The sequence below is a fragment of the Catharus ustulatus genome, chromosome 1, assembly GCF_009819885.2.
Source record: "Catharus ustulatus isolate bCatUst1 chromosome 1, bCatUst1.pri.v2, whole genome shotgun sequence".
NCBI lineage: Eukaryota > Metazoa > Chordata > Aves > Passeriformes > Turdidae > Catharus > Catharus ustulatus.
In genome coordinates, this window is record NC_046221.1 from 33,410,875 (window position 1) to 33,435,739 (window position 24,865).

Consider the following 24,865-nt stretch of genomic DNA (forward strand, 5'->3'; position numbering starts at 1 on the left):
GAAAATCAGCTATAATTTAATCTTACCCATGCCATGCCACATAAGTCATAGAGCTTTCCAGGAACTCCTAACATGAGTTATATCAGAAATAGATTCCTAGATCTTAAACATATGTTAGAAGCACTAAATTTAGGGAACTGATTTCCCACTCTGTGAAATCTGAGATTCAGCGTTCACTCCCCTATAACCAAGTTTGCTTAAATATATACTTACGATTTCAAAGCCAAAATATGTATGTGGATATATTTTTGGACAAGAGTAAGGTCTGCAGGACAATTTTCTCCTCTTCCCCATTCAGTTTATTTTTTCCCCCACATAAGAAAATATTTTATTCAAGTCAGCCCAGCCCTAGGAACTGACAGGAATGCAGAAAGAAAATCTTTTAAAGTAGCAGCCTAGGTTCACCAAGATTTATAGCACCACATCCACCCTAATTCGCAAGTAACCATCTCCAGTGATGCACAGACCCAGCAATATTTGCAGTATGGGCTCATGGCTAGTCTACCCAAGTAAGAGAAGTTTGTCTTGTGTGGCTGTGTCACACAGATACCACTGAGATACTCACTTCAGTGGAGAATCTAGGTTGTTTTGTGGTTCTGTATTTTTTTAAGGGGTGTTCAGATTCTTCAAAAGCATGGTGACCAGAAACAATTAATTCAGTCCACAAACAGCTAAAAATACTTGCTTTGTTTCTGCAAAAATCAGTCTGCCTTAGTCACAAAACAGGGTTGATAAGGAATTCTTGTGTATATCCAGCACACTGAACTAATAAAAACAATTTTAAATGCTGGTTTTGTTCATTAATTGGATTCTAATTTCCATCCAAATGTTGCCTGATGAAAATCAGAAGTTAAAATTAATCAAGCAAATAAGAAGAGCATCATTCATAATTTTTAACAGACAATGGAAAAAATACATTACCCAAAGCAAATGGCAAACTGCATACTTGTATAAATAGATCTATTCACTGTCAGCAAAGGTACAGACCACTCCAAGGGTTTCAGAAAGGTAACTAATGTACACATGTAAAATTTGGTAAGTCAACATAAATCCGATTTCCTTCTTGCTCATTTAAATCGTGATTGAAAATGGTGATCTAACACAGATGGAAATTAATCTACCCCACTGGATGACACTAACCAACTGCTGCAGCACACTATTAGCTCTGGCTTTTTACACTAACACAACTCTTTCCTGGAGCAGTTTGGCTACACCTCTTTCCATACCTCCTGCAAGTCCCTGAGCCCCAGCCATCTGTCCCTAGTCCATACCAACTATTTATTTTCTAATATTTCTCTTTTAAACTCCCACCACTTCTATCCAAGACAAACTCATCTGTTGGTAAATTCTGTAACCCATGGCTGCTTCCCCATTACACTGGGCTCACCTGGAGCCCCTGCACTGCAGGTAGCATCAGGATTATCCCCTTCACTCCAGCCAGACCCTGCAGCCCTACAGGAGATTTTCCCTTCTGCAGGCAACCCTACCACATTAACTCTTAGGAAACTGGCTTAGCACAGCCATCATTTCCTGGTTTGTAGAGCTTCTGCAGGAGTGAGGTTCTTCCCCTCCTTGGGGTATTGCCACCAGTCCTTTACCATGAGGACTACAGCTCTACACCAGAGCTAGAACATGAGGACTTCCAGCCAAGAAAACTTGCAGATTCACTCTTCTTTCTGCAGTTCTTGCTTGCAGGGTTAGAAAGATTTGTAGAGACCATCTGCCCTTAGGATAAGGCTGTTTTAACTTTTTCTCTGCCAACTCCAGGTGCATCAGTCCAATAAACTGCAGAAAGCCACATAGGAGGAGAGCTTTTCCCTTACCTGTTAGGTTGTCAGAAGGAAAAGCATTGCTCCTCATTTCACACTTGGGTAACAGCCATGGTACAGCCAGGCAAGAAAAAAAACTCAAAAAAAAAAAAGTTATGACCTCCAGTAGAGGGTGGTAGGTAAAAAAAGCAGGTGCCAAGCCACTACAGCTGGGGGAACGGACATCATATTTGAAGAATGGTATTTAAAAAACAAAACAAAGAACAACACAGAGCAACAAAGAATACACAGAGAAGCCAACAGAGGTTTGTCTCCTCAGCTCTTCCCCAAGATGACCCCACCCCTCCTGATTTTGGCTGATGCTGCTGCTAGGTCAGTCTACAGCTCCCTCAGCCAGCATGAATGTGTGGTGTGATCTTACCCGTGGCAGGGCTCGTGAGGGGTCATGTTTGTTATTTATGTCCCTCAAGTTAATTTGAGCATTAATCTCAGTCTTCTTCTGCAAGCCTGTCAACAGTACAAAATTTTTTCCAGTCTTGTGCATAAGTGTCTCCATAGACCCTTGCCATCAAAGGCATGTGGTTGGTAAATCCTTGGCAACATTTGGGATAAGACTGTAAATCTTTAAAAATATTGCACCCACTGAAGTAAATAGGCTTTTAAGCCAGACATGAATGAGGGAAGAATCAGATCTTTCCTGGTCTCTAAGTCTGTTACATTTCATGTTGCAAATTAATTACCTTAGCATGAAACATTTATTTTAGTCAAGAAGTCATTTTATCCATTTTGAGTCAGCATCAGGTTTTTCACTTGTGAGGAAAATAATTAAGAGCTGTTTTAAGACTGCATGGAGCTACCATCTAGCCTAGTGAGATACTGGTTTTGTTTGGTTTTTTCTACATAGTAAATAAATCCACTTTGTAAAAGTAAATAATTATGGACAGTAGGTGACTGCATTAAAAGTTTTTTTGCCATTCTCCCCCCTCCCCAACAACCATGATTGCCAAGACAAGGCAGATTTGCAGACAACTCATTCAGTCTTCAGAGTACTCTGAGTTTGTCAGGAAGTGAGGTATCATATTATTCAAACCCTGTACCAGATCCAAAGCCAAAATTCAAACCATGTTTTTGCAATGTACTGTGAAGAATTATCCTGGCCCACAGCTATATTAAATGTTGTTATTTATTTAGTAATAAAAAGTTGCAGCAAGGGGAAATGAAGATTAAGCCAAGTATCGTTGAAGACATTCTAGTTGGATTCAATGCACTGATAGGAAATAAGCTTGAGATGATGGTGAAAGCAATCCTAGGGTATTCATTTAGCACTACTAATGCTAAAAGTTTAAGCCTTCATTGGAAACAAGGGGCTCATCAAGGAGAATAAAGTTTTGGTAGGTAGGTCTAACATGATCCATACCTTCACAACATCCTTGCAGATACCTTGTGTCACTGTCTTATACAATCACTGAGCTGAAGTGGCGCCTGAACTCCCTGCACCCTCCAAGCTTTTTAGGTTTACTTCAAGCAGATTTGGGTTCATCCTGAGAATCTAAAACTTTCTGCATACTCACTGCCTGAAAAGCCAGGACCACACTCAGAAGAGTTCTGCACTGCTGAATTCAGTCAGTTAAGAAGTAGCAAACTATTTAAAAGAAGCAATGCAGATTTTTAACTTTGATCTGCACACTAAAGCATTGCTCATATTACTGTACATGAACTGTACAGCCACCATATCTAGCCAGGGTTTCCCCTCTCATGAACCCCAGGTTAAACCAAGAGGCTCCCCTTTAGTGTAACTCCTGCACTATGTGAGAAACACTCGTGTCACTGGATGAACCAAGGGCATGACCCTTTCTGGGACACACAGCCCGTGGCAAGACCATGCAGCTCTACCTCTTTTCCCCACAATCAGCCCCAGAAATTATGTGTGGGTGCCCTCCATCCATCCAGCTGACCTGGTCCTCTCCTCTTGGTTGAAAATCTAAGAATGACCTACCCCATCTACATTTCCATTTTGGGGACTAGCACATTTCAATACCTGAAACTCAAAGACAGCTGGTTCTTACACAATGGTCAGTACCTTAAATGAGATAATTTCTCTTGGTACTACCCATTCCACTTCTTGGCTCTCAAATTTAGTACTTTTCATCATGATTGTCTTCTAACTGGGAATCTTCTTGGACTACTAGAAGTCACTAAAAGGACTACACATAACAGAAGTTTTTCCAACATGAGAGCCTAGCTAGCAACAAGGGAGTAGAAATCACAGAAGCAAAGAAAGAACATTTTCTGGCAGGCTGGTTATAAGGCATTTTACAAGCAGGAACTGGTTTGACATATTTCTGAACATGGCATGAACTTTTTGTTTTTGCAAAATCTGACTGGCCACAATGCCAAAAAAAGCAATCTGCCACCTTTTATTCAGAACAGAAAGCCAAAATCAGGAATCAGCATAAGGAACAGATTGTCAAACTATGTAAGCAGGAATTTTGCTGGTCATTCACAAGCAGCAAGCATAGCTATTCAGTGTTGCAACTGGTATGATCACCAATAATTATATGTATAGAAACACTTCCACTTCAAAAACCATAGCTGTGACACAGCAGCCACATGGGTACTCAAAACCCATAGAAGTTGCCCGTGAAATCAGCGGTTTTGGAAGATGCAGGTTCCCATCAGCTCTGGTTTAAAAAGGCACTGCTCTCAGATTCCATGACAGCTGCCAGAAAAACAGGTTGTGTAAACACAAAGATCACTTATTTTTCCATCATGTTTAACTAACAAACAAACCAGAGATGGAGCCAGATACAACAGAATGAGGACTTGACCTACTTTTGTTTCTGGCCTGAAGGAGCTCAGTACACCCTAGTAACAATATTTGGTACCTTAAGGAATTAAATTTCCCATTTAGCTTAACATTCAGAAAGAGCCTGGTACTTAGAGCTTGAGAGTCTGAGATGGTCAAGGGAGCTCCAATTAAATCTTCCCATAAGAATCTAAAAGCAGGTAACCAACATAAATTCTAACTCTCTTGTTCCAAGAAACTACAAATATCTACAAGTATTCAAAACCTGCAGTGGAGAAGAAACAATTTTTATTCTAACAGGCATGGATTACTAGTTAACAAGTGATGCTATTTGCATTATGACAACCCTGGAACTGTAAAAGAAACTATTAAGAATAACTGGAGGCTTCAACACCTCGCAAAACTACCACTGATTTGCCAGATCTTTGTACATCATGTGGTGCCAATTCCACTTTTTCTTCCCTCACTGAGGGGTTGGTCCATCTCCAGAGGCAGAATAGTTTGACTGCCCTGGACACTGTGTCCCTGCCAACACAGCATGGCACAAGCAGGAAGCTTTCAACACAGTGGGAAGATCAACCATTTTCTCCACAGGGCAAAACAATCCCACAATGTTACACACCATGAAGTAAATTTTTTAGTTGTCAAAAAAATGCATCATTAATGAATGTAAGAAATTAAGCACCAGTGAAGGTGTATTTCAAGGCACTGAGGTTACAATCTTCAAAAGAAGTGTAATTAGCTGGTAGATTTTTTCAGACAATTCTGTTGTCCTATAGTGCCCTTCTCAAGATTGTATGTGCTGCACATGCATGATTCTAATTTCACAGATATAAAACCATTGTGTAAAGACACTGGCAAACACTTCTTCACCACCCCAAAATCACATCCTCTTTTGGCTGCAGGACAGCTTCTCAAAAATCATCTACTGCTTAGCAAGCTGGGCAAATTGGGGCAAAGCCACTTAGAACTAGACACATTATGGGTGTACAGACATTACTACCTCTGGGTAGATCAGACGTAACAGTTGCACGAGCTAATCCTATCAAACCCAGACATCCAAAGGAGCCCCACTTCACCAAGTAAGAGTCAAAGTACCTGGAAGTATAGGACAGTTTTTCCTCTTCCTTGTCTTTCTCATTTATGCTCAGGGCATCAAATGAAGGCCCTCAATGAAGCAATTTTTCATTTTAAATTACTTTTCTCTCCTGCCAAAAGCACAATACAGTTATTTCTTCTCTTACTTCTATGCAATATAGAAGGTGTCTTCTTTACTCTTATTATTTAAGAAAATGACTGGAGAATAAAGAAGGAATCTTTCTCTTGACCACAAGATCTTCTAAGGAGAAAGGCATGTTCCTCACCTGCAACAAAAAGCTTCAAGAGATGGCAAAAAAGAATAAAGGAAAGCAACCTATCAGTCTGTACAAGACTTTTTTTTGTAACCAGAAAAAGGTGGTTTGATTTCTTGGTTTTGTTTACTGTATGAAGCTACCTTTTCTTTGTTTTTGTTTTTTGTTGGTTTTGGGTTTCTGGGTTTTTTAGTTTTTCTTTTTGCACCTCCTTCTCTTCCTAGAAACCTGTATGCATATCACATAACCTGAAAACTTACTGTGAGGCTAAAGAAAAGGTTAGAAAGCGCCTTTTTTTTTTGAAGGCAGAGCTTCAAGAAGCTACAATGGGTGTCCAAAAAGGCCAGCAGAGAAAGCAGTCCCACTGCCAGCAGAGGAGCATCTCTTCACCACAGCTAAGTTTCACAGGGCAGAAGTTCATGTATCTCTTCCATGACCTTATAGATGAAGAAGGCAGCTGGTGTGAACTCCTCTTATAGAGAAAAGCTGTCTACTCCTCACCTGTCTTTATGTTTACCTGCCATGAGACAGAATTACTTCTACTACCCTGTTTCAGGGCATTCAAGGGCAGGATGAGGTCTCCACAGGTAAGCCCTTCTTCTCCCATGCCCTTGGGATGCCAAATTTCAGACCCAGAGGCTGCAAAAGAAGTGCAGTTGGATGTAAAATTAAACATTCAAAGTTCCAATTATAAAAGGAAGGGCGCAACCCACTTAACCCCAGTAGGTGGGCCAAGTGTACTAATTGCATGACTCTACACAGTTGGACTTTAAGATAAGGATTTCTTGTTTGTTTGGAGCTTTAAAGCCTTCAGTGTTGCATGAGAACAAACTTCTATTCTTGAGAGACAAGTATGTGCATATTCTCCCCACAGTTCAGAAGACAGAAGCAACAACTCCATCAAAACAGCTTTGAGCAGTACAACGCTACATCTGAAGCAGTTTGGCTGGGATACTTGTTAAAACTTTTTTTTTTTTTTGTGGCAACATATCTTCTGGAAAGCATAAGCATGGGTAATATTTCCTTTTGCAGAACCTTACTCTCCTCCTCATAGAAATCCCAGCACTTTGTGTAGGTGCTCAGGTCATGACATTTGTTACAAACGACAGTGGGCAGACTAACAAAGCTCTTTACAATCGTGTCAGAGTTGCAGCACACACAAGCATTTAAGTGCACAGCTAAGGAGAAAGATTCAAGGATAAGAAAGTGGTGGTTTTTCTTGGCCCAAAAGCAGCTGGACAAGACATCAGGTACAAATAGGCACAGAAAGGCTACTGGTCCTTAATATGGTCACACAAGGGCACAGATCAATAAAAAAAAGACCATTAGTTTGATTGTAGCACCAGGATAAGAGCAAATCATGCTCATTTGACAGTAAAAAGAATTTTTGGCTCTTAATACTTTTAACTGAGATGCTTAAGTCCTGCTTTTTCCTCAAATCATAAAACATTTCAATGATTCTCACATGTTCTGATTTGTTTATCTTTTAGGAGCCCAGGGAAAAACCAAACAGATCCTGGATTTTTGCAAGAAGAGAGAGGAATACTCAGGAACTGAAACACAACATGCAATTCCTTTGCATCCCTTTTCAGCAACTGCACAAAATGAGTGCTTTGAACAGGCAAACAGAACTCCACAAACAAATTACACAACTGAAATATCAAGAATTGTTGCTAGCAACAGGTAAAAATACAAAAAGATGGATGGCTAGCCTGCACTGCTTGTGGTGCTCAGACCCTGTTAGCCACATGCAGTGGCCATGTGCCCATGTGTGTGCTTGTACCTGTGACCAGACAGGTACCAAGGACAACTTGTGCCTTCCTGTGGGGGCTTCACTGCCAGACACAGAGTAAAGCAGCACCCAGATTATCAGTGAGACACAATCTACATCTTGCTAAATTGAATCATATAAGGCTTTGGTGTTGTACATCAGTGTGAACCATCATGGAGTAAGGTCTCTGAGTCACAAGGAAATAATTCTGCTGAATGTGACCCAGTCCAAGGAACTAAATGAAAATCAGTGTTTGATACCAGCACCATTTCCTAAGTGTGTGATACCAGAGTATCTGAAACAGCTGGAAAACAGTGTTTATGCTCTTGTCAAATGTCTTAAAGGTTTGCATGAAGAGGGATAGGATGAAGCATCAACAGACATGTTAACACAGCTAAACCTATTTAACTACTCAGTCCCAAGCTCCCGAGTACAGCATGTTTTTGGAACACTTGGCTCCAGCTGTATGTATGAGCATTCAGACCTGTCACTAAGCTCTGGCACTGTAACAAAATCCTAGATCTGTCTACAATGCAGGTTTTTCCTCTTTATACCCATGTAAAAAAAGCAGCAGCAGGAATGTGAGAGATAATTGCTTCAATAATTAAGATGACACTTCAGTTTCTTTGGGAATGAGTCCCACAAGGTCACAGCCACACCTTGTCACTAGAAAGTAGTACATATGAAGTATCAGTTCTGTATGGAAAACCTGCTGCAAATACCCAGACTCACCCACCTAATTCTTCTAACCCAAGGGAGAGCCCCAGGCCAGTCCATCCCCACAACAAGGTGAAGAAAACACAAAGATATTACAACAAGAGCTTCAAGCCCACCCTCAGGCACAGCACAGGAGTGCCCAAGGCTCACTGTATGGCTTGCAAGCACAAACCTCAGACACCTGGATGCCAAGAGGCCCCTTGTGATGGTGTAGCTGAAACTCCTGAGGAAGAGGAGTTCCTGACTTTGCTCAAAGTCAGGGAGACAGGGAAGAGCCAGCCCTGTGCAGGGGGCAAAATTCACACTACACAAAAACAAGCAGGACAGCAGCAGGATATACTTCTTTACACCCTAATACCAGCAGTATTTTCAGAAAGGATTTCCAGTTGCCTGAAAGAGATAGCCTCAATGCCAACTAATCCCTGCTCCCAAGCATTAAAGGACATATACTGAAAGCAAGGTAATGGGACTTGGGTTGCCCAAATGCTTTTGTCAAAATAATGAACTTGGTAACAAACAGCTCATAGGTAAATGGACATAATATCTCCCTGAGACTTTTTAATTTTTCTTCTAAGACCTTCTTTCCCAAAAGCCTCTTTTAGTTACACATATTTCATTTCAGTTTTTAAATCCCCTATGAGCTCTCCTAGTTTTCCTCCTGTGGTTACCTTTATTCTTTCAAAATGTATCAATTTCTCCTTCAAAATATTGCCAGACATTTTTTCCTCTTTCTACTTCTGCATGCCCCAGTAACCTATTTAATCAGTGTCTGAAAAACTGTTCTATTAGAGTTTAAAAATGGAGGAGAGTAAAACTCAAAAGTTACAGAAAATTAATTAATACACAAGCAAGACTTAGAAGTTTTTGAAATGAAACTGATGCATCCATCCAAGGAGTAGACTCATACTTTTCCTTGTTTTCTCTCTTCAGAGAGCAACAAGCACCCCAAGTAATTTGACTCACCTGAAGTCCACAGAACCATTTGATCTTTTCCAATACCAACACATCTAAGTACAAACAGGTAAGATAGTTCCCCTTCTTCATACATTTGCTTTAGAAGCCCTTAGTATCTGCCTCAGGGGCTGTATGGGCACACTCCCAACCTCCAAAAAATCTTCCCTCTGAATCTGTGAGTTTATCCCTTCTTTCTGCATCTTAGCTTGTCACACAGCTAGACTGCATGGAATGAGAGCCATTTCAGAGGACTGAGCACAAACAGAGGCAAGAGAGTTCAGACAGTGGTCCTTCCAGCTGCACAGTTTCTGCACTTTTACACAATGACATTTCCTTCTTGATGCTTTTTTCCAGATGTTGCCATTATCCTATTTCCAGAAACCTGGAAACTGCCAGAGATCTCAGCAGGCCAAAAAAAGGTGCATTTGGTGGGGTAAAGGTGCAGTAGCAACAGAGGGACAGACGGGAGTAACCAGCAAATTGAGCACTGTTTAGGTGCATATTTAAAGCAAAAGCAAAAAGAACCACAACAGAGGGGGAAAGTGGGAAAGAAATGAAAATAAACCAAGTGATGAACAGAACTGTGGGCTTACAGTACGAATCTCAAGAATAGCAAAGTAGTCTGCCAATCTGGAGTAAAGAGAAAGGAAAAGCCACACTTTTAATTACCTATAAAGAAAGTTATGTACTTTTAACAAACCACATATAGTATCTCTTAAGAAAAACATAGAGGCAATTCATTACCAGAGATGGCATTTTATATAATACAGTGAAGAAGAAACCTGTATTGTTCAGTTTTGTCTGCCAGTCTAATTGAAGTGCAGAAGGACTGCGAGGGAGAGAATTTGTTTGTCATAAATGGAGGCTCTGCTATTGACAGTAAAATAACTGAGTATAAACATATTTCTATTGTAGCTTTCATTGAAGCATATTTTTCTGATAAAGCCACTATTATACTCAATATATTTCATAATAGATTCATAACACCAAAGTTGTTCATTCTCACAATGCTACAAGAGAGGAATTTTTCCTGCTCCATGCAGTGACTCTCTCTTGGAGTCTTCTTCTGGGAAAAATATTTAGACCACAACTACACTTTAGTACAATATAACTTGAGTTATTTGATAAAGTTTAGTGCGTTGTGCCACATTTTCACTTTTCTAGTTCATGAAGAGTCTCAGACTTAGCTCTCTAGATGTCACTGTTGGGCAAAGAAGAGGATGAAGTCAAACACAGCAGAGTTTGTAAAGCTCTGTCATCTACTTCTTAAGAGCCTTGTTAGAATTGTTTAGAAAATTCACCCTGCATTGAGTTGATAACAAGCACTAGCGCCAGAAACAGGGAAGAGATGAAAAAAAAAAAAATCACCTTCTCCATGTCATGAGGTTATCTTTTCTTGAAAGTAAAACACCATCTCAGTTCCATACAGACTCTGGAGCTTTCTGGTACAACAAATGACCTTCTGCTCCACAGAAAAATACCTCACTTAAGTTTACTAATCAGCACAGAATTTGAGTAAGATTCCATTAAACTTTTTCAGATGTTTCTTTAGAGAGTAAGGTGGCAAGAAAATCACAGGTTTCTGGAGACTAATCCATGCAATTTACAGCCTATATATTTAGCCATATTGCATTTCAAGAGGGCATTTATAAAACTGCTACATTCAAACAAACATTTTTGCTACATATAGATGCCCACTTCATGACAAGAGATCATTTCTTTTCCTTCCACATCACAAGGAATAAAATTGCAGACTAGCATTATTAATTGCCAACTTCAGCAATTGTGAAATGCTATTATATGTGAGATTTCTCTCTGCAATAATTCAAATGCTATATAAAACAGAATCTAGCTTTTCTAAGCAGCACTATTTTCCAGTTTCACTGAGCATTTCACTAGAAAAGCAATTAATGCCGGCTCCCAACTGCAGCCACATGAAATATTTTTCAGTGTGCAAGCAGGAAGCATTTAAAAAAACGACAGAACACAGCTAGCAAAACATCCTACCCAGATTTTCCAGGTAGCTTGGCAAAAAAATGTGGCATTCTTCTTAGTTTTGAACAGCAGCACTGCACAGATTAATATCACCATCCACTAACCATCCAAAACCAGAGCTTCCCTTACCCCAAATGGCGGATATGAAGCAGCAGCAGCAGCAGAGGCAACACTCACTGCGGGAGGTGGTATTCCTGAAGAAGAAGGTGGGAACAGACCCAAGGCATTCAGATTTAATCCAGGAATTAAATGTGCTTGAAGCTGCAATGGCAGAAGAGTTAAGATTTAGAGTCCTGGTTATTAACTTTAATAAAATCCTAGTTGGCATATGTTATTAACCTTTTGGGATGTTATTAAAAATAAAATCATCTCCATTACCCAAAGGACTCTCCTTCAAACCTGCTTCCTAGACATATGTATAGACCAATAACATTAAAAACACATAGTAGGAAAGGCAGATGGGGATCATTTGCTACAACTGCATCAACAAAACACATTGCAAATTTTACAGCAAGATATTCAGATAATAGTACAATTTGCATTCAGAGTGAACAAATTAATCAGAAAAATAATAGTTTTGTCTTTGTAGTAAAAAGACAGTCCTGTAGAAACAGAAAGATCATGCACAAAGCCCTGCTTTTCTTACACTGGGGCAATATGTTTGTGACACTATCACCCCATCCTCCCTCCCTTGCAAAAGATGAAGTGAGATACCTCCACCAATTGCTGGGAAAGGATCAGCTATAAAGTTGCATGTCCCTTGCTTAACCACACCTGAGAAAAGTGACATCATCACGTGGTAGGGAGCATTTGTTGTCTGACAGAAACTTGTCAGCACCCTTTTCCTTTTTCCAGATTGATACTCAAAAACATGAATATGCTTTAGAAATATCTCGGCTACAAAGACAGACTATCTCAGGCCATTAAGATAAGTCAATCACAAGACACCAAAAGACCGCAAAACTTCACCACCTCAGAAACTACCTTAATAATCACTGCAAACTAGAAATCTATACAGTAACAGAGGTAGTTTTTGACTTTCCATACCTTTGTCAAATAGCAATGCAGTCTCTAACTCACCCCATGTTCCTGCTTGTTGTATGAAACAAAAATGCACCACTATTGAATACTTTGTTCCCCATGTGTAGCTCATGTACTGAAGTTTGCTTTGGGGGAGGCAGGGGGGAAAAGTAGGGAGAAGATTCTCTCCATTCAGTAGGACAAACATAGAACAGACATTTCTAGAAAGTCAGGACGACTGTAAACTGAAAAAATATTTCCATTCTAACTCTAGACCATAAAGTTTGGATACATACACACACACAAAGCTTTTCCTATCAAAAAATCTCAATTATTTCTCAATATGCATTAGTAACACTTTGGCAAACTAATGAGGTATGTTGTTTTCATTATATAACCACCAGTCATCTTCAAATAGCTTAATGCCTTTATCATCTATACCAAGAAAAAATTTTAATAAAACCTTCTTAAATTAAATAATAAAAAACAGGAGAGATCCTTCTTCCATACATTATTATGCTATTTATGTAAAGACTGAATCACTGCTTTAAAAAACATGCAAGCCAGAGCATATAAGCCACAACAGCACAAACAGGTTCTTGCAACAGGAAAAAAGTTAATGCTCATTAATTTCTTCAGTCTAAATAAAGTTCTCTGTTCCCCCACTCAAAAATAAACCAGAAAAAGCCTCCATTAAAATAGCACACACAAATAAATCACAAAAACACTTGCCCACATTCCCACAAATAAATAAAAGAGGTAACAGAGAGGCTGCAAGAGAAAATTCTGATGTAATATTGGGGGGGTGGAAAATCATCATGAGAGCAGGGAGGGCACAAGCTGCCAAGAGACACTATGGGCTTTCTATGCATGGAAATGTGAAGGAGAAGACAAGTCCCCACATAACCTCATTTGACTTTGAAGTAGGGCCTACATTGAGCAAACCCACTGCTGGGCCAGGTGACCTCCAGGGGTCCCTCACACCCAAAATCCTTCTGGGATTTTAGTCAAAAAAAAGAGCCCACACCCTAAGAAAACTCACATTCATAGCAGCAATATCATTTTCATAGGACTCCCTGATTTTCTTCATAATTTCTTCCTCAGCCTTGGCACAAGTTTCAATACTGCCTTTAACTGTAATGGTCCTTTCCGGATTATAGAGTGTCAAGTCCTGCAATCTGCAAATGACACAGAAGCACAGTTAATTAGCAAACAAAGAAGATAATCCAGATTTATCGTTCGAGTGCGGCAACATCCAAGCATGTTGAGTTTGCCCTCCAAAATCTGTAGTATCAATTCATGGCAGGGCTCAAATACACAGAAAACCTGGAGAAACTCTGTCCTCACAGGAAACACAACAAAACCCTCCCAGTGAGGTTTGGCATGGGATGGTTGAGGCATACTTAGGTGCTGCACAAAAAGGAGCCACCCTGCTGTGGATGAGCACTCAGAGCTGCTGCAGGATATGGGCAGTGCAGCAATGTCCCATTCCACACCAGCACTGCCAACAGGGACAGGGCTTCAGACACTCATTTTAGGCATCCTATCCCAAAAACATACCCCAAGAAACATTCTTTCCTTGAGAGCTGTAGTGTGTTCTCTAAGGAAATGGGAAAAAAGCCCAGCCTCAGTGAAACTGCAGGAGAGCCTCCAAACCCTCAAAATGGGAAAAAGAAAAGCTGTGTGCAAGTCCAACATTTGCTGCTCAACACTAGTAACTCCTCAGGGAAAATGAAAGGGTGACACCATTAAACCAGTGCTTTATTTGGCAACAAATGCTAACCTACTGTGATAACACAGATTAAAGACACTGGGAAGTCATGGCATATCCACATAGTGAGAAAAGGCATAGGGGTGAAGACAAAGTCCAGAGCAAGAGGCAGGAGTGAGGAAGCCCATGGCAGCAAGGAAAGGAGAAAGGAGCAGCACACAAGGCTTTGCCTTCCTGCACATCTCAGCCAAGCTGTGGCAGGCACAAAAGACATCCACTAAGCAGTCCTTAACCTTCCAGTGCATGAGCACTCAAGTACTGCCTCAGGAAGGAAAGTGGTGGAAAACATCCCAGAGAAGAGAGGAAACACTTCCCCAAATCAGCTGCCTTGAGTTTACCAAAAAGCTTGAATGAAGGGATCATGAGAAAGACTAATTAGATATAGCAAAATCAATGGGCATATACGCTCTCATTTATGTATTGATTACACCAGATGACTTCAGGGGGCTATTTTAGGCATAGTATGAGAAATACAAACTTGAGGCCAAGATTTTATTGCAAATAAACCATTAACTCGCTAAATTAAGAAATACTCTGTAGCTGTTTACAGACAATGTGTTATTTGTGTCATCATCAATAAAGACAAGTGGATTTTATGGAATGAAGACCATTTTTCCCTTTTTAGCACTAATAGTCTGTGTACCATTTGCAGACAAAATGTTTATGTGAACACATTCAAGAGAACATGCTGGTCTTACAAAATCTATTCTTGAAGCAAACTTATTTAGGTGCATTTTCTCTATTTGATTTGTTTATCTTCATCAGACTAATTCCATGAACACTTACACACCTTTAAGGAACGCCTCAGGTTTTCATCCAAATTTGTTTTACTCTTCTTGAAGAGCCACATTTACTCTCAGCTTCCTTGTCCTCATTTGAGCTATTTCCTGCAGTACTTTTTTTGTCTCCTGCATGTATTCACACCTCTTCATACATGTGTCTTCTAAATCTTTTCCCTTTCCTACAGCCTGTAAGCCTAATTCTCACCCTTCCTGGCTAAAGCCAAATCCAGGATGCCTTCAAATGCTTGAAAGTTCATGCCAGAGCATTTATTATTCAGAACAGGAGGTTCTCTGAAGATATTACTCCAGGGTAAAACTACTATTGACTGCCAAGCTTCTGCAGAGATGTTAATCTAATCAGTGATTTACAGATTTCCAGTAAAGGTGAAAACTCCTGTTTAATCTCAGCTAAATTTGAACAGATCTTGGTTACCCTCAGACCAAAAGTTGTTACTTTGCAGCAGACTAGCCAGTGTATTATAATTTAGTTGATAGTGGTCAAGAGAAACAGAACTGCTACTAAAGATACTCTTTTCAGTATTCATTGCTCTATTTCTTTCTCTCTAGTCCAAAAATTTAATATATACCAGAAACTAAAACATCACTAATTTCACTCATTTTCACACATAGCTCAGAACTGATCCAGACTTATAGTTTCAAACACTCATCATTACATATGGTATAATGTACTAAAAACAACTGACACTTAAAATACAGTCTAACACAGGCTCCACATAGCCCATGTTATTTTTAGGCTTGCTCTTGACTGAGTTTACAATGAAGACTCAGTGTTTACATAAAATTTAACTGAGCTTAAGTAACAGTTTAATCCATATGATGGAAAGGCCTCTGAAGGGCTGTTCTCTCAGCCTCCAACACACAGAATTATTTTTCTAAGAACTCTGTACCTGAATGTCCCACAGCAGCATTGCTGCCATTTGACATCTCACCAAAAGATTAGGTCACCAAAAACTTACGGCGATATCGTGATTTTAGTATCTGTGTCCTGTTCAATTTTCTTCAGGTTTCTTCCTTCTTTGCCAATAAGTCGGCCGACAAAGTTGTTATGTGCCAGTATCTTCAGGGGAATTTCTTCTGTACTGTAATGGAAGTTATACCTAGTGAGACTTTTGGAGACCAGAGTACAAGCTTTTATGCATGTTATGGATGAATTTTATTTTCACAGAAATATCCACAACTCCCATTCTCAAGTTTTCACTGGGTGCAGAGTAAGTCCAGCCACAATGGCTTTTCAGTACTATCACCTAAAGCTTAATTGAGACATACCTTGAGCTAAATACAGCTCAGACTGAAGCAGCAAGAGCTGTTGGGAGGGAAGAAATACCTTAAAACTTTTAGTGAGGGCTCACAACTGGTTGTGCTTGCTCTGACTAAAAACTGTCAGTTGTTCAAGAAACTTCCATATTTGCTCCAGTTCACCTCAAAATCACAGCCAGACAACACTGAAATCACAGAAGCATGCTGGGGCTAATTAAGCAAGTAGACTATCCTGAAAGGTAAAATATCTCAGTTCCTTTACCTACTTAGATAGGGATAACAGCAAATATTCACTTGTTAACAGCTTTAAAGACTACTCCTTTAAATAGAGCCAGTGAGAATTCAGAATTTTTAATGCTTCCACAACGAAATGCTTTTTACTCACAATTTAGTATCTTGAGCTTCCTTTTGCATGATCTCCATAATAATTTTACAAGCTGTTGAGCAGCCTTCAGGAGTTGAGTGGATGGTAATTGGTTTCTCAGCAGCACCTGCATTCTCTTTACGATGAATATCAATTCTTGAAAGAAAGAAAAACACTAACTGTAACCACATACTCTATGGTAAGCCTTGTGTATTTCCAACTCTCGTAAAACTAATCTATTTTGAGCTAACAGTGACCATATATTAGTAGTTTAATTTTGCAAAGTCCACAACTACTTCAACATATCCTGAACACAAATTTGTGTGTCACGAAGAGGCTTTCCTATCCTGATTTTATCAGCTAAACCCCACTTTTGTGGACACTGGAATCTCCTTTTCCCAGTGAACTCCCATCAAGTATTCAGGGAAGTTGTTAGACAATGTGGTAAACCCCTGAAGACATCTCATCAAGCTTTCCCAGTGCTCCATCTCCAGCCCCACTGCTCCACTTAGAATGACTGTGCAGCTACAGGACAGGTAGGCTTTGTCCCATCTTATTTTAAATACCTCAGTAGCAGAGGTTCCCAGCACTCTTCTGCCAGCAAGTAGCATGGTATTACTTTGCATCCATCCACAAGACTAGTTTCTTATACTTTACCAGCCTGATTTTGCCTGATATTACTTTTACTCTACCCACTACCACCCTGAAACTACTAGCCTTGTTCTACAACAGGTTTATAGAGCCCTATGAATTTAACAAAAATGAATTATGGCGTGCATAAAGATAATGCCTTGGATATTACTTTTCCTCCGCCAATAACTGCAGCTCACATATTCTTTCCACCTCTGCTTTTTGTTTTTGCCCCTCTTCCACACGTAACAGCTGTTTCCTGACTGAAACACGCTGCTTTTCAAGAAGCTCCTTCATTTTTGCCATTCTTTCAAGTATTGAAAACTCATTTTGTTTCACGATGCAGCATTTTCCTAGAACTCCCATGGCAATCCTTGGTGGAACTGAAAGTAGATGAAATTTCCTTTTTTTTTAATCGCCAAACTAATGAAAACATCATTCTCAAAGTCACATATTTGTAAAGTTAGTAACCTGCAATTATTTCTGCTCTACTCACCCTACTTTTAGATATAAAATCTTTCCTTATGCCAATCTTCCAGGATTTTTATAGTCCGAGGATTAGATGTTTTATATATATCACCTGAAAAACTGGTTACCCATAGAGGAATTACAACCAAGTCCTGTCAGGACACCACAAATCTCTTAAACCTGTGTTGTTCAACACACTAAACAGTCTCTTGGGTTACATTGTGCTAATGAGAGGTTGGAAGGAGCATCCTGATAATCCTGGGTTTGGGAAGGGGGGGAAGCCTGTTTGTTGGGGGTTGGGGTGTAATTAGAGAGGAGTCCCTAACCCTCATTAACTGCTCTCAAAACTGAGGCTCCCACCCACCCTCACTCCCCTCACACAGAGTTCTGCCTGCTGCAACTGCAGAGCTCCTACCAGTGGGTGCTGAAGGCAGCATTTTAATTTTCTGCTTTTAGGGGTGTCTGAGAAAAACTCTTGGAGTAAGAACCCCACCTCCCTCTGCATCTGTGCTGAGCTCTTCCTTGTGGCTAGGGATTTAACATGCACTGGAAACAATCTCTCCCAGTGTCTCCAGACCCCAGGGCTCTAAGCTTCTTAGGTCACTTAGCAGCTTGCTTTTTGCCTCCCATGCATTTCCTTAATCTGTGTTTTGGTGTGGTCTGCAACTTGATAGCAACTAATGTATTCTTCAGAAACACAGGGGGGTAAAGGTGTAAGGAGTAGCGAGGGGAGATAAAAAGGTTCGTCGTTTAGGGATTTTTTTCCCCCACATCTTGAATTGACAACATTTACAAATCCTAAAAATGCCCTAATGAAACTGAAACTAGAATAAACACTTGAAAACTTGGGTACATCACCACACCGACTGTATGTCCCCCAGAAGAACAAATTACAGCTCTTTCAGTTTCACTTTTTGTGCCAGAACCATGTTAGTACATCTGTAAGCAAAACTCTCCAGCAGAGTACCATCCTGCTAGCACTCCTCTTTTAAAGGATAAAAAAAGTCAGCTAGCATTTGAACATGTATCAAGGACAGAATCCAGTCCTTAAATAAATCTTGGAAAACATTTCCTGTCCTCTTGTAACCTTCATTTGCTCTCTGACCATGCAGATGAGAGTAATGAAGTTCTACAAATTCCTCTTTACACAAGCAACAGTGACACAACACTAGAGCTATTAATGACAGTTTTGTGAAATAACTTACTTGGACTGTGTCTGCTTGGTGATGTTTCTGATGGTTGCTCCTTCCTTCCCGATGATGGCTCCTACGAACTGTGTGGGAACCAGCATCCTCAGAGGGACGTCGGACTGTGGTTTCTGCCGTGTGGTTGCTCCGGGTGACCCTTGCCTGGGAGGTCCCCTCTGGCCAAATCCACGTCTTCCCTGGGGATGTTGTTGCGGAGGTTGCTGGGCTGCCATCTCATCAGGGATGTACGCAACTTTCAAGGAGTAGTTTTCAAGCTGAAACCCGTTCAGTTTCTCTATTGCTCTGTTTATTTGGAAAGGGGAGGAGAAAGGAGATTAAAAAAAACCCACGAGCACACACAGGGCTTTATGAAATGACAAGTTATCCAGATGTAGAGTTCTATCCTTTCTAACGTGCGTGGTGAAACTAGAAACTCATTCCAAGATGAAAAGTTACATTTGAAATCCTTCAGCCAATATTTTGATTACACAAAGTCACCATATTAAGAACTACAAGTTAGTTCTTGCTTGTTCTGGGCTTCTATGCACTTTAAAGGTTTTTCTGGTCCAACCCTATCAGCAAAACCTCACAGGAGACAGAGCTTATACACTCAAAAGCATTCTTTTGCCTGATTTAATTTAAATCAATTTCCCAAATAGAATTAAAGCTGCACCAGAGGGAAAACTTTTTAGCTGCTATCACAGCACCTTCATTAAGGTTTTTGCCAGCACAGCTATTTGTCTGGAGTTTTCGCAATAACTGATATAGCTGTGACAGGAATGAAAAAAACCCAAAGGTTTATATGAAAGAGAGCACCTTCACCTCAGCAGGAAAGGAAGCACTCAGAGCCAGTCAATGGCATCTGAAATGCCCCTTAGACTGCAACAGCACCTTACTAATTAGTCATGTCGTAGGTAGGTTTAAAAGTTAACAAGGAAATTAAAGCCCCGTGTCTATGTTAAACTCTCCATAAAAGCAAAGTTGTTAGAAGGCATTTAAAATGTTGTTTCAACTGCTCTTTTTCTTTCAGTTGGGCATCGCAGGGGGACACAGCCCAAATGTACACAACCCCCTCACACTGCGGTCTCTCCCACTGAAAACCTCCCAGTCACTCAGCATTCCCTCTGCTCAGTCCCTCTTCCTAACCAAGGACAAGTCTGCAGACACACCTGACCTGCTCCTGGGTCTCCTCTTCACAGGGGAAATACAACTCAAAAATGAAAGGTTTCCAGAAGGTGGAATATTGACTCCACTCTGAGTGGAAAGTAAGACTAAATACCTAGTGAACAGTAGGAATAACTAAGCTGCATGCAACACATTGGTAAGCCAGTGGTATAAAATAAACATACTTGCCCCAAAAAAAAGCATTTCAAGTTTTGCTACAACAGACATTACTATTCAGATTATCAGTAATACACTGATAAGTAGGTACTGAGAGGTATCACTGAAATATGCATTGATTTAGGGTAGTTTATAAATGCTAGACTTAAAATTGGACCAAAGATTACTGAAAAATTTTCTTTAAAAACAAAATTTAAAGGCAGTAGTGGGAGTGAGGGAGTCTCCATTTTTTATTAAAGAACTCACCAATATTTTCATTTAAAAGCTCCAACAACAGTATGCTCTGGAGTAAAGGCTCTGAATTCAGAAACTTCATGCACATTGCAGGATATTACTGCCAGTTTACCAAACATTAGCCTCAGCAACACTTTTACTCCTGCCTCTACTACAGAGATAAGGATTGCCTGTATTTTCAAGGGCAGCCAGTAAAAAATCCTATTTGTCTCCTGGGTGTCCTATTTGATAGTCTGGGTCACAAGCAGTTGTTGAAGCCCAGATACAAAGTGGTATTTGGGTACTGAGGGTAGCAGGTCCCTCATCTCCCAGGGGTTGAGCCAGCATCCTCAAAGTACTCCAGCTGGACATTAAAGAGCTTATGAGAAAACAAGTAATTTGTGTCTTTGGAACAAAGTTTAATAAGGACTGATAATAAATAAGACCCAAGGCAATGCCAATGAACAAAGAAAGCAAAATATTGAATAACTGATCACTGTTCATTAAATACTTCCGTTAACCAAATGAGACACCCGTCCTTTGGGAATTGGGCAGGAGTAATTATTCCCATAACAGAAGAATCCTTTACAGCAAGTGGCAAACGAGCTGGATTAAAATTTGTTGAGGTTATTTCAGAGCTGACATTTTTAAACTTTTACTCCATGGACTTTGAATAGCATTTTATCACACAATAAAACTTGTTTACAAAACAGTAAGAACAGTGAGCAGTCTAGTGAGCCTTGTTTCTATGGATTTGTCTCAATTTTTAGTTTCTGCATAGATTTCCAATGTCTGAAAGGCATTTCACTGAACTCTTTGTCTCTGGACATCCTATTTGGAAAAGGGGTCTGGGACCTTTCCTTTTTTTATACCCTGAACATGCTAACTTCTTGTTGGTTGCAAATATTCAAGACCTCTGTTTCTAGGCTGAGTTTCACTGAAATCAACAGAAAGCTGAGTTGCTACCAGGAAGGGAAACAGTATTGCCAGACCGTCCAGTTGCACAATCCCTGTTTCATTTGGAATCAAACATCAAGATGTTGGAGAGATGAACACCAGCAATTTTGCAAATCTGCCGATAGGCTCCAGATTAACGTCCATCCCAACTCATTTCCCTCCACGCATTTATTTGACAAGTTCAGACATTGCTTCTTTCCCAAAGTGCGTCAGCCTCAGCTGGCTTTAAAACACCTTTAACCAGAAGCTCAGCATTAACACAAAACCTGACACCAAAGCAGTGCACCAGACTGCTCACTCTTCCTTAGAAGCGGTTGGGAAAGGAAAGACTAAACTTATTGTTTGCAACCAGGCTTCATACCTAACATGGTTTCACAACAAACACTGTACAGCAACAAATATATACATACACACACACACATATATGTATATATATCTGTATATGCACCATACTTTTCCTGGAAAGAAGGTTGGAATTTTTCTTCTTAATAACAATTTATAAATTGTTAAGTGGTTCCATATGTCTATAAGTACCTTAAATTCAAAGCAAACTGAGAAAAGTTCATTTGCCATTGTGGAAAATTAATTATGTCAGCAGTGAACAATCTCTGGCCACCAAAGCCATATGATGACATGGAAAAATAACACACTAATTCACCCTTTGACTCACTGAGTTCTCCATATTTTACAGACTGAGTTGTTTTATAATTTGACTTGTTCAAGTCATGGGAAGTCAGAAGAAGAATCAGTAATTAAATGCTGATCTCTCAAGCCTTTTGTGGAACTGATATCCCCTGAGTACATGGTCTCATGTTGTACACTGATTTGGGTACTCTCAGTGAAATACCAAGATAGATGATTTGCAGCAGATGTAGCACATACACAGTTCTATTGTATTTCTTACAGAGGAAAAAAAAATTCAGCTTTTGAAATGTCCCTTTGGCTGTTGATTCCAGCCTTCACATTCCAATATTTGACAGTTTTCACTAGGTTTTTAAAGTATTGTCATACACCTTTTTTTTCAATTGATCTGGACTCATTTTTAATCAATTTTGAGGCACAAAATATAGGGCTAGAATTAGGCAATGTGATGATTCAGCAACCCTTCAGCACCACAACAAGCTCAATTTTAGAGGCATCTAGGCACTGCTTTGGGGGCTGGAGAGACAGATGTAGAAGAAAATCCATGAAGAGACATGAATTAAGAGACATGGTTAAAAACCGTCTTCTAGATGCATGTAAAATTCCTGTAAATCAGCATCTAGGAGAGCACTTGCTATCAGGAGAGCCAGTTTGCTCTCAGAGGTAGTCTGAGCCTCAGCTAAAAGCAGGTGACTGGTTATTGACAGCACTAGGGACATTGTTTCAGGCAAAGCTGTTGTCATTGCTGCAGTCCACCAAGCACAGGTGACACCAAGTTCCTTCTGTAAAAGCACATACTCTCACTGACCACCTTGAGAGCTCCAGAACACAGCAACCCCACCTCTGCCTTCCCAAGTGCTGGGGAGTCTCCTTCCAGGACCACAAGTTAACAAAGGCCATGCAGACGACCTCTGTGAGGGAGCACTGCTGAAACAACCCACAAACCATCCTTTGCACAGAGGGGAAAAGCCTAAAGAGTCACTCAGTGAGGACAAAGATGGAGAAAATTTCAGTTAACTGTCCCAATTAAGTAGTGCCCTCCTCTTTGAAGTCATCCTTTAAAATTTATATTTAGCAGAAACAGAAAATATTTCCATTTCACATACCAGCGAGAGCTGGTACACAAAAATCTCTTAGCATAGTACAGAATTTCTTAATAAAATGAATTCATTAACAGACTGCAGCAACTACTGTCTACGTACTGATAAGATGGATAGTAGCCTGGCTTAGGTTCATGTGACACCTGCTCAGAAGCAAGAGTTCCTACATAAAAATGAAACCTTCAAACAAGTATTCTGTAAATTAGTCACCTGAGTTTTTCCCATCAAAATGACATCTCACTGCTGTCCTCTCATGAGTTCCCTACAACAGGATGCTTGCCCAGCCTTCTCCCTTTCAATGCTAGTGGAGGTTAAACAGACTAGATAATGATTACAGTAAAAGCACAGTTTTGTGCTGGAAATCATTCTTCCACTGATAGCATGATGACACTAAGCACTAGAAGAACATATTTCACTCCCACATGCAGCTTCTACATACACCACTTTTCTTCTTTCTTCCCTGAAGAGATACAATTGCATGCGAGAAGACAGAGTACATGGCAAATTTTCTTTGGCATATATTTTTTTTTTTACATCAGTACTTCTGAAAAGAAAACCAAAACAAAATCTAAGCTTATAATACACCACTGAATTTTCAGTATTGTCATTTCTATGGCAACATTAGCCCTGTCCCAAAATGGTATGTAAAAGTATTAGTTATGTGATCAAGGATACAAGTTGTGCGCACACACACACAGATGTGTGCTTCATTGAAAGGGTAATAAAAATTTTTTTGCATGTATTCTGATTAAGAGGTGATCACTAGTGGACTTTGAAAATCTTGGCTAGAGCTAAATCTTGTAGCATGTACTAGACTCCTGGAACCTTTTGGGGAGGGAAAGAGAAGGAGATGTAACTTTTGAAGATAGCAGCCCTAATTTAGGTGGCAGCACATCACAAGGACACAGTCAGCATGTCCTGCTGGTTGCAGTCAGGGATCAATATCAGGAGAAGGGGGTTGTCTTTTGGCAAGCATGTCTGAAGCTGCCACAGCACCTGCATGCAGCTGGTTGGGTTGCACAGGGTGAGTCACAGACTCCAGGCTCTGTCCCTCACCCTTCTACTCTCTTCTAAATATTCCACAACTCACCACAACAATAAATAATTGCCTATGCGCACGCTTTGTAAAGCCCTCTCCAGTTTTTGGGAAGGAGAGCAGCAGGGGCAGTTTGAGAGCAGGAACAAATCCCTCCTCCTCCCAAGTCCATGCAAGAGAGGGAAGGGATGTGGTGTCAGACCTGGTAGCCTTCTCTTTGCTACTCAAGTCCTAGAGAGCAAAAGGTGGTTTTCCAAGGCTCACATATTGCTCTGCACACCCCTCCACAATGCTCCCGGGCTACCAAAAAGTACCTGATCTGCCGTGTTGACTCCCTTGCTCGGGCCACATCAGCCAGAAGCAGCATCCTGCTTTTTCTGACAAGACAGCCTATGCCTCTCCAGCTAGGAAAGAGGCACCACTACAACAGGTCACAGGCACAGACCTCTGTCCCAGCTAGAAGTCAGCAAATGCACATCTCAGATTTTGGGTGCTGTGTGCTCTAAGGATTCTTTCTCAAAAAGACTACAGCAATCTTCAGCATTTTCATTTTCCAAGTTAATTTTGGATGCCGACCTGAATTGAACATGCCACAACTGTAGTACCAGCCTAGAGGAAAAAACCTCTGCCACAACTACTTAAGATTTGCGAGACAGGAGGCAGCTCAGTTTCCCAGTTGGGTGGAACCACAAGTTTTATTTAAAAGTACTGT

At 40.3% G+C, this 24,865-nt stretch overlaps 1 protein-coding gene across 1 annotated transcript in view; it reads right to left on the minus strand.

Moving 5' to 3' along the window:
• The window catches only part of IGF2BP3 (insulin like growth factor 2 mRNA binding protein 3), a 111,592-nt gene that overhangs the window by 15,165 nt on the left and 71,562 nt on the right, over window positions 1-24,865 (minus strand). The window contains exons 7-11 of the mRNA XM_033074624.1: window positions 18,883-19,167; window positions 16,601-16,735; window positions 15,915-16,037; window positions 13,427-13,562; window positions 11,494-11,625 (exon numbers count right to left, since the gene is read on the minus strand). Coding sequence (XP_032930515.1) covers window positions 11,494-11,625; window positions 13,427-13,562; window positions 15,915-16,037; window positions 16,601-16,735; window positions 18,883-19,167 — 811 coding nt within the window. The remainder of the gene's footprint in view (window positions 1-11,493; window positions 11,626-13,426; window positions 13,563-15,914; window positions 16,038-16,600; window positions 16,736-18,882; window positions 19,168-24,865) is intronic.